A 10118-nucleotide genomic window follows, 5' to 3' on the forward strand; every position below is an offset into this window, starting at 1 on the left:
AGAGATAGCAGATACATAAAACAAAGAAAAAAATATTTTTGCATTAAAAGTGTACTTTGTCAAAAAAGTTGAGAGGTAGCGGAGACTATTTCATAAAAAGTTGTTAGATCTACCCATGTTCGGGATCAAATGTATGACCTTTGGTTGTCTATGATCGGTTTGGGTCTGATCACTTCCTTACCTTGTAGCTAAAGCCATGTCCTACAAGCTCCATAGAAGGGAAGGGGAAACTTATCAGCAAAGGGCGTTCAATACAGACCAAACATTAATAATTTTGAATTTAGGATAACCTAAATTCGGATACAGATTTAAACTACCCAAATAAGTGAAATCTCCGTAACATTAAAACTTATAATGGAAGTTGATGTAATTTTAAACAAATCACACAAACCCAACAATATTTTAAATAGGATTTGGCATTTGAATACTCAATTAAAATATTCGTGGGCGATAGGTCTTTGAGGTTGCTTAAACGTATCCTAGCTAAACTTCTAAGAGCGTCTACAAGGGGCTCCATTCCCCAATGTCCAAATCTATGTGTCAACCTACAAACATGAAAGGAACCCAACTCAACCAATGTGGAGCATGAATGTTTGTTGCATGTTTGTTTAAGCAAACTTATAATACCCCCCCCCCCCCCCCCCCCTCCCCTCCCCTCTTCTCATACACCCATATTATGTAATATTACACACATGCATACATATTTAATATTTTTTAATAGGGCTTGTGAAAGTTTGTTGTTATGAAAGAAAGTGAGGTTTTTTATAAAAGTTTGAAATATGACGTGGTGATGATGTAGTGGTATATATGAGTTTGTTGTTGTGGATGCTCTAAGCTTTTCATCGTACTTCATATAAAAAGGTCAAACCAATAAGATGCATTTACCGCAACCTTTTACGAAACAATCAATCAATCAATTGAATATAATATGAAAGTGGTACTATTTTAAATACAAATAAAACAATCATCATTCGACATGTGTAGTTCCAAATAATTAAAATAAGAAATTAAACATACAACATGTACTCCGTCAAGAATAACTAACTTATCAAAACGAAATTTCGTAAAACTCCCAAGCAAGTCATGTGAGCTCAAAGCTCACTTAGTGCTAAATAAACACTTGAATGTCATCTTACATAATCCTAACTTTTTTATGTTTTCATCCTAACTTCTTTTTGTATATACACAACAATTTTATATTCATGGAACATTCAATACAAACTTAAATTATTTTTATCAAATCATTAGAGATACCAATTCAATTTCTGACATGGACATATCTAAACTATGATATAAAAATAGTTAGATTTTAAGCTGTTATATTTTACATGCTTAATGAACAAGTAGTATTTAGGTTGACATGCTTAATTAAAAGTGTCGTGTTTAGACTGACATGTTTAGCTGTTTTTGTTAAGTGGCCAACCAACCCATTTTTACAACCCATCAACCAAATAACATATTTACAATTTTGATAATTACCCAGTACCCATAAACAGATAACACATGTGGGTAAATGGTTGAATTAGTCATGTTAAGATTACACGATTGTAACTGTATACATGACACAAATGTTAATCAAACAATGTAATCCATCAATTTAAAATTCAGAGAACTCGTCAATGTGACACGATCAACACCTCAAGAAATAATCACTTTAAAACACACGTACGTACACATTCTTTACAATGTAACTTATTTAGAACATAGAAAATATATTGTAATCGAGAAAGTAGGTGTAAGTCACGTCAGAGACGAAGGATAAAAGTTGGTGAACGGGACCCACTTGCATTTTTCTAAATAAAAAAACATTTTTATTTTTATTTTGTATATTTTATGCCCTTCACCAAGCCCAAACCCAATTATTTTATTCTTCATGCCCTTCACCAACCTCAACCTATTTATTTTTAAATAAATATTTTACGTGCACTATTAAAATATTAGTTTTGAAAATCGTACACCTCACAATGCTAACATCTTGTCATCTCTTTAGCGTATATTTATCACAAATAAATTATTATTATATGTAACTATGAATTATAATTACGGTTGTTCACAAGTCGATCCCGAGTCAAGCCATGATGTTTTTCGAGCTCAGGCTTAAAATTAAACGGAACAATTCAACTAAGACTTTAACTCGATTATAATGACATATTAGCATTTAAACCAACTTTTTTAAGAAATAAATACCAATTAATCATTACGAGAATTGGTCATCAATATTAATTATATCTACACGGCACAGTGGCATATACATGTTGCTAATCTTTTTTTAATTTTACAAATACATTCTAACAATAATGAAGGCAGTTGGAAACTTAATTAGTATTAAATATATAACATATGTTATTAAATAAATAACACATTAAACCTTAAACTACCATAATAACAATATAACATATGAATTGATTACTTTCTTTAATTATACAATGAATCCTTACCAGAAAATTCATGTAACTTTGCCAATACCGCTAACCAATTAAATAAGATAAATCGTAGTTCACATCATACATATAATCTTCAATTATTTACGAAAGAAAATCATCAAAATCAAGACTCAAGCATGAGAGTGAGTGAGCAATAACTGAATGGTAACTAAAAACCAACAAAACCGAACTGAAATTAAGCAAAAATTGATTGTCGGTTTATTTTTGTACCCTTGGTTAATTGAAATTAACTGAACTGAAGTACTGAACCATTCAAATTTTCAAATTTTTGTAGCTTTTATACTTCCATTTCATATATTTAAATTTTCTTTTCATGTATCTATACATTTATTTCATGTATTTATACATACATTTCATGTATTTCTAAATAAAAAAAATTAGCCCAAATTTAATTTTAGTTACCAAACTGAAACCAAAAAAATAACTAAATTAATCAAACCCAAATCGATTAACTAAAAACCAATTGATTAATCCAGTTGAGGATAACCAAACCCATGACTATGCATGAGACATCTAACAAAGAAGAATAAGTTGCTTATCAATTTATGACCTACCTTAACTAACTAAAGGTTCATGAGTTGAATCTTTCAAATACAAATAAAAATAATAAAATATTAAAAAATAATAAAATTAAAAATATAAAAGATGTGTCACCAACTCTTCGCCCACCAAGAGAACTAGAAAGGAAAGTCCCTCCCACTTCACCAACTCTTTTTCATACTCTCCCACTATAAATACCTTAACATTTTTCATTTATTCCAAGCTCACAACTTCATCTATAACACAAGTAATTAATTTCATATCATCATATAATCCGATCACATGGCCGCGGTCACCAACGGTAGCGAGAACCAACCGGCTAAACACCAAGAAGTTGGCCACAAGAGTCTTCTTCAAAGTGATGCACTTTATCAATACATACTTGAAACTAGTGTTTACCCTAGAGAACCTGCTCCTATGAAAGAACTACGTGAAGTTACTGCTAAACACCCATGGTAATTATTATTTATTTACCAAGCTGTTAAAGATTGATTTCTTTATATAAAAACATTAACTTTATGATATGAAAATATAGGAACTTGATGACTACATCCGCGGACGAAGGACAGTTTTTAAACTTGCTTTTGAAACTCATCAACGCCAAGAACACAATGGAGATCGGTGTCTACACCGGTTATTCACTTTTGTCTACTGCTCTAGCTCTCCCTGATGATGGAAAGGTATATGAGAACCTGTTATGGAAAAACTGATAGACTCTACTGACATGTAAATTACGGTTTGTGCTATATTGATGGCTTAAATTTTTCTTTTAATGGTTTTTAGATATTGGCTTTGGACATAAATCGTGAAAATTATGAAATCGGTCTTCCCATCATTGAAAAGGCCGGTGTTGCTCACAAGATCGATTTTAGAGAAGGTCCTGCGCTACCACTTCTTGATCAAATGGTCGAAGATGTAAGTATATATATATATATATATATATATATATATATATGATGTGTAATATTTTAGTATTAGTTTAAGAATTAAGAACTAAGCATGATGTTCTTATTAATTTACAGAAAAAGTTTCACGGAAGTTTTGATTTTATCTTTGTGGACGCTGATAAAGACAACTACCTGAACTACCACAAACGATTAATTGACCTTGTCAAAATTGGAGGAGTGATCGGCTACGACAACACTCTGTGGAACGGATCGTTGGTGGCCCCACCAGACGCGCCGCTTAGGAAATATGTGCGGTATTACAGAGACTTCGTGTTAGAACTTAACAAAGCTTTGGCTGCTGACCCGAGAGTGGAGATCTGTCAGCTTCCGGTTGGTGATGGAATCACTCTATGCCGTCGTATCAGCGAAAGGCGATGACTAAGCAAAAGAGGTGGTCGCTACATGCCTACATAGATCACCGTGGCGGATGTTTTTCCCTAAAATTTATGTTTTGAATTTGTAAAATTTACATCTATTGTAATGTTTGTTATAATCCAAAATCATAATATAACAATATCTTTTATATAACATGTTTCAAGATAAATATGTTGTTACTGTCATAACAATCATATCATATTATTTGCAATAAACATATTCTGTCTTAAAAAGTAGGTTATTAGTTATTTAGTTTGACAATTGTGATAGCTAAAAAAGAGGATAATTGAGTTGATTTGGTATGAGTTGATTCATTGAACCAAAACACTGTCTTTCTTAACTTTTCATTTTCAGAAAAAATATTACTTTTTTTGATGTGATATATACCATTACTACACAATTGCAACAAACGTAATTGTCGCAAATCGTTTTAATCAGCTTTAACAGCTATATATTTTTGCGATAAAAGTATTACCGACAGTTTTGCAACGCTAAAGGTAGTAGCAGTGTAACAGATATGCAAAGGTTCAGCAACATATATCACATGGTATGGTAACATTAGTTACAATTTTAATTTTTCTTTTTCTGTTACACAAAATCATAAATTTGTACCCACTATCCAACATAATACTACAAAATTTTGTTACCAAACTTTTGCCTGCTTGACTTTTAGGCTTTTAGTTGGATACATGCCAACCTTTATACACATGATGAAGACGCGTTGTTCTTTGACAAAAAAACTGCACGGGGTTTAAATAATCCGGTTCTTAAAGTATGGCTGACCGGTGATTCGGTGAACCATAACACCACTTAACCAAAGGTTCAAGACAACCAATTTTAACCACTACATTATATTTTAATATGGGTTAAGCTAGCATTCTTAAGCAGTTATATAACTACCAAAGTTTTATTTCAACAATACTACAAACTATTTCTAAAACAAACGAATCACTCAACTTGTGAACTAAACATTAAACGGGTCAGAAGCGAATAGAATTCGGGTCAACATTCAATATATTAACAGTCTTGAAAAAACTTACTAAACTTTGAAGATTAAAACCAATTCGTTAACAGAATAGCACAGAACATGATATGACTTTGAGTTGAGCATTTGAGCTACTCGTCTTCTGCAATTGTCCTCTTTGATGTACTGATGTAAAGAACTGCAAAAGAAGATATCAAAGTCAACGCCAATGTACATTTCATGCAAAAAGTAGTTGCTTAAACAATTAAATAGAAAAAACATACCATTGTTTCCTCGAATAAACGCATCACCGTACTTGTTTTTCAACTGTCCATTAACATATTCTTCAGTTTGTTCCATTGCTATATTCATGTATCCATCCAAACAAGCCAGAATACCTGTGTAATGGATTTAAAGAGTGTTTTCTTAGTACTGTTTGGTGACTATTATAAAAAATCTCAAATTCATCAAGATTCACATAAATTCACCAAGATTTACATAAATTCTAAAATTGCAATGATTTTTTTTATTAAAGGGCATTTGCCTGGCAAACTTTTACATCACAAAATTTGGGGGGGGGGCATACTCCCGAGAACTTAACTTTTATCTCCAAAACAAGCTTTGTAAACCAAAAATAAGAAACAAGACACCTCCTCAAAACTCCAAACATAATGTAGTAATGTACCTAGCCGGAGAGGTGTCGGGACCTATGTTACAACTATCATACACCGAACCTAACACATGGTTCGGGATCAAAACAACGGTACACACTAGGATGATACTAGTAATGTAGTGGACAAAAATGCAACGATTAGAATCTTAGATTGCCTTTAAATCTGCTTATGCTTTTTGAAATAAGCAGCTGTAACAAAACGCAATGCAGAAGATAGCATTCGGATACGCTAATGAGTATAACAAAGACACTAATTAGATAACATAAATTTAAGACTGCAAATGAACCAAACGAACACAAACAAAGCCTTGATCGTGTTTGTTTTAAAAAAATAATGTGTTCACGAGCAGTTTACAAACACTTACCAAACGAGATGTTATGCTCATGTTCATTTATTAAGTGTGTTCACGAATGGTTCAAGAACACAAATGAACACAAATAAAATCGGTGGAGCCTAGAGATTGAGATCGATGTATTCATCAATGTGAATAACAAGAAAGAAGACGAGAACAATGCAAAAACAACGTGAGAATATGGTTTCCTATTTTATGTTAGGAGTAATAAATAAAAGAATATAAAATGGTTAGATAAACTAAACAGATGTACAAAATACTTTCATGAACAATACACACACACGAACATGAACGGATGTTCGTGAACACATTACCAAGCATTCACGAACATAATAAAACGAATGAACATAAACGAACTTCCCGCCGATCGATTCACAAACCATTCACTGAACATCTGGTTCGTTTACAGCCTTAAACATGATCATAAGCATACTATGCAAACGATATCGCCGATATACCATCCTTGAGATATCGGTTATCGGTCCCTTGGCAAAATATCGGTACCCATAATATGGCCAATATTTGACCGAATTATTAGTGTTAAATAACTTAAATTGCTATATATATGAAATTTACATGATATTAAACCCTAAACACGATTGCTTCCAAATTAGGGGTTAATAACAGTGCAAATAACGGAATAAAGTAAGAATTGAACCTCTGTAATCAACGCCGGAGTTCAATTTGACGACAACGGGTCTGCCTCGAATGGATTTGAGGAAATCGGATGGGGTTTTGGTTGTTGATGAAGCTTTCTCTGCTGCTATTGTTCCACTCATGCTTCAAATTATGCACTTTATCAGACCTGATTATTTTGGGGTTTTGACACAAGCATATATATTAATCCAAAAATAAATGTATACTTAAACGGCGGGTCTATTCTATCGGGCTTCACATCTATTTTGTCGAGTCTCATAGCTATTCCGTTGGACTTCATTTTCGTATTTAATATTATTGGGTCGGGCCTCACGAAATAAATATGAAGCCCGACATAATAGATATTGAGACCCAACATATTAGATATGAAGCATGACAGAATACTTCAATGATTGACCGTTTAAGTGTTAGATGCGGTGTTTTAAAAACCGGTTCAAACCGGCCGGTTAGACCGGATTTCGCATAGTAAGCCGGTATTTTGAGCCCGGTATTTTTGGCCGGTTTGCTTGAATATCGTGCCGGTGGTTTTTTTCTAAAATACTGGTTTTTACCGGTAAACCGGTTTTAAGTACGAGAATTTTTTGATATGTGTGGCACATATTTTTCCAAAATTATTTTTAACACAAGAATTAACATTCAAACGTGTAAACTTTAAGACAATTTTTTTAAAATTGATTGCTTTTGTATTATTTTTTTAATATAGATTAACATTTGGATTATTTTTGTTATGAAATCATTTGCTTATGAGTTATGAAATCATTTGTTTAACCGGTTGAACCTCCCGGTATAATCCGGTTCAACCGGTTGTACCATTTTTTATCCCAATCCGATACAAGTAAAATACGGTTTTTAAAACATTGGTTAGATGTGGTTGGGTATAAAATGGAAGAGTGTTAGATAGATCAATCAGATGTTAATTCTAATATGTTAGACCCAATAGTTTAGAAAGGGGTCATTTTACATATTTTTTGTTTGAGGAGGTTAGTCAAAGAGATTTTGATAAAAATAGTCACTTTGGTCGTTATCTCATTAACCTAAATAAATTATGAATCTAAATTACTACATTGATAAAGAAAGAAAGAATATAGGGGTGCAAATAAGCCTTTTGGAGCTTGAGCCTAGTCCGAGCATCGAATAAAACTTATTTAGTTATTGAGGCCGAACTTGAGTCTTGTATGAGAAACTTGTTTAGGTTTATCGAGCCTTAACAAGCTTGTGTAGTTTTAAGTTTTACTCTTTTGGACTTTTATTTATTAATTTCACACTACACGACCGAGCTTAGGCTCGCTTAAGGTACTACACTAGCCCAGCCAACGTGATAATGATCATTGGCCACCCGACTACACAGTAACGTATGATACATACCCAGCATGGCCTGTTTAGCCTGACAAAACTATAGTATAATTTAGCCCAATTTTAGTAAGCAGTAAGCCCAATTCGTTTTAGTTCACCACAAAGTTTTTATTTTTTTATTTTTCATTTTATATAAATAAACTTCTTTGGATCAAGTTATAAACCAAAGTTTTAAGCATAAATTAATAAATTTCCGCTCTGATGATAATACTTTGTAAGAAAATGTATTTAAGTTGATAGTAATAGAAGCGTTGTTTAACGATCGTGTAAATTAAAATGTATCGACTGCGGTGCATTTTACTAGACGGAAGAAGTATAATACTTTTTTACGATATATCTATTATACCTTGTGAATTCTACTGCTTCGTTTTGACACAAATGTGACAGTTCATAACTCTATAGTCACCATCACATGCCCACAATTAGATTATAATATGACTCACATGAACATTGATTCAATATATTTGTAATTAAACTTGTTAGAAACTCTTGAAACTACGACATATCTTGTTATCTATGTTTGATACATTTGACTTGGAGCATATCCTAGATATAGACCTATGAGGTCCCATAGACACGTCATTGTGACACCAACAACACGGAGACTTTTTTAAGTTACTTATGTTAGGAGTTGCACGGATCAAACATTCATGGTACAATCACTACAATGTATATATGTGTGTTCACACAACCGAACAAAGGTATATCTTTTAAGAACAAGATTTTTGAAAAACTTTTGCATTCGATTTAAGTTTAGTTAGGATTTTGTTAAAGACAACATTTTGGTCTCCCTGTTTTAAAAGAAACACACACATGCATACATGCACACAGTCGTTAACCGATCCATCAACTAGTGAGGCCACCGACTCGAGTTTAATGTTGGATGTAATTTCAGACTTTAAGTTATAAGTCGGTGAACTTGAGGGACCAATAATGACAAGTCCGTCATAGTTGGTTATGTTTCATAATTGTTTTGTAGTTTTAATTGATAATATCTTGGTTAGCAAGTTAATGTTTGTCTATATAAACAAAGGTATGGTTAGACATTATAAACCACAAAATCCAACCAAGTAAGGGTTCATCAAGAGTTAAGTAGAGTCAAAGTTTAAGAGATTGTAATCATGTTTTCGAGTTATATTTTCTGATTAATAAAAACGAGAGTTAGTCGTTTTGTTCGTGTTTGTTTATCGATCGGGACTTGATTTAAGATTTTGATATATTACATGGATTAGTAAGATTGATTGTCGAAGACTAGATGAGAATTGAGAAGTTGGGTTTATTTATAAATAAGATTATAAGAGAGAAATGAATAAAAAAAGAAAGAAAGAAGGATTGAAGAGAAAGCTTGGAATAATGATGTAGCCTTTTAAAAAGCAAGATGGGGCTTTTGTGGCGTTGGGGTCCCAAAATAGGCGTGAGAAAGAGGTGTCGGCAAACGACTATTGCATCACTCAATTATTGCTTCCTCTGCCTTTTCCTTTCAGCAACTACCAGTATCCCTTTGACTCAATTTCCCCACTCAAAATTAACTATAATAATAATAATAATAACAAATAAATAAGTAAAAATTACCAAAATAGTCATTAGATTTTTAGTTATCACCCAAAAATTAGTGGTTAAACCGCCAAAACCACATGCTAAGCCTTAGCCGTCTCCAAAAATCACGGCCTAAGCCTTAGTCGTCTCTAAAAAGTGGAGGGTAATAGTCAAAAACGTTGGCAAGCCGTCAAAAACGTAAATCCTTGTTATCTCAGTCGACGGAGGTGATGCGGCGGTTTTTTATTGTCAGAAATTTTAGCCGTCACCCAAAAG

The 10118-nt window shown here is 32.8% G+C and overlaps 2 protein-coding genes across 2 annotated transcripts; one reads left to right on the top strand and one right to left on the bottom strand.

Moving 5' to 3' along the window:
• The first annotated feature begins 3209 nt into the window (after positions 1 to 3209).
• LOC143578307 (caffeoyl-CoA O-methyltransferase-like) lies at positions 3210 to 4310 on the top strand. Its single transcript, XM_077061928.1, has 4 exons — positions 3210 to 3439; positions 3520 to 3664; positions 3768 to 3899; positions 4007 to 4310. Exons 1-4 carry the CDS (start codon positions 3267 to 3269, stop codon positions 4307 to 4309), a joined length of 753 nt encoding a protein of 250 aa, XP_076918043.1. The 5' UTR covers positions 3210 to 3266; the 3' UTR covers position 4310.
• Positions 4311 to 5270: 960 nt separating this feature from the next.
• Positions 5271 to 7094, bottom strand: LOC143578321 (uncharacterized). Its single transcript, XM_077061935.1, has 3 exons — positions 6955 to 7094; positions 5555 to 5668; positions 5271 to 5469 (listed from the first exon to the last, which is right to left on the bottom strand). The coding sequence occupies exons 1-3, from the start codon at positions 7073 to 7075 to the stop codon at positions 5423 to 5425; spliced, it is 282 nt and encodes a 93-aa protein (XP_076918050.1). The 5' UTR covers positions 7076 to 7094; the 3' UTR covers positions 5271 to 5422.
• Between the last annotated feature and the right edge of the window lie 3024 nt (positions 7095 to 10118).

This window comes from Bidens hawaiensis, unplaced genomic scaffold (assembly GCF_021521415.1).
Source record: "Bidens hawaiensis isolate Kalapana, Puna unplaced genomic scaffold, B.hawaiensis_p1.1 tig00029139_1, whole genome shotgun sequence".
In the NCBI taxonomy this organism is placed as follows: Eukaryota; Viridiplantae; Streptophyta; class Magnoliopsida; order Asterales; family Asteraceae; genus Bidens; species Bidens hawaiensis.

Bases quoted from the DNA above. Each gene is read 5' to 3' on its own strand.
- LOC143578321 (XM_077061935.1), bottom strand. From the start codon at position 7,075: ATGAGTGGAACAATAGCAGCAGAGAAAGCTTCATCAACAACCAAAACC. The intron at 5,669-6,954 runs GTTCAATTCTTA...TCCATTACACAG, and splicing joins CTCCGGCGTTGATTACAGAG to GTATTCTGGCTTGTTTGGAT. The intron at 5,470-5,554 runs GTATGTTTTTTC...CTTCTTTTGCAG, and splicing joins GTTTATTCGAGGAAACAATG to TTCTTTACATCAGTACATCA.
- LOC143578307 (XM_077061928.1), top strand. From the start codon at position 3,267: ATGGCCGCGGTCACCAACGGTAGCGAGAACCAACCGGCTAAACACCAA. The intron at 3,440-3,519 runs GTAATTATTATT...ATGAAAATATAG, and splicing joins GTTACTGCTAAACACCCATG to GAACTTGATGACTACATCCG. The intron at 3,665-3,767 runs GTATATGAGAAC...AATGGTTTTTAG, and splicing joins CTCTCCCTGATGATGGAAAG to ATATTGGCTTTGGACATAAA.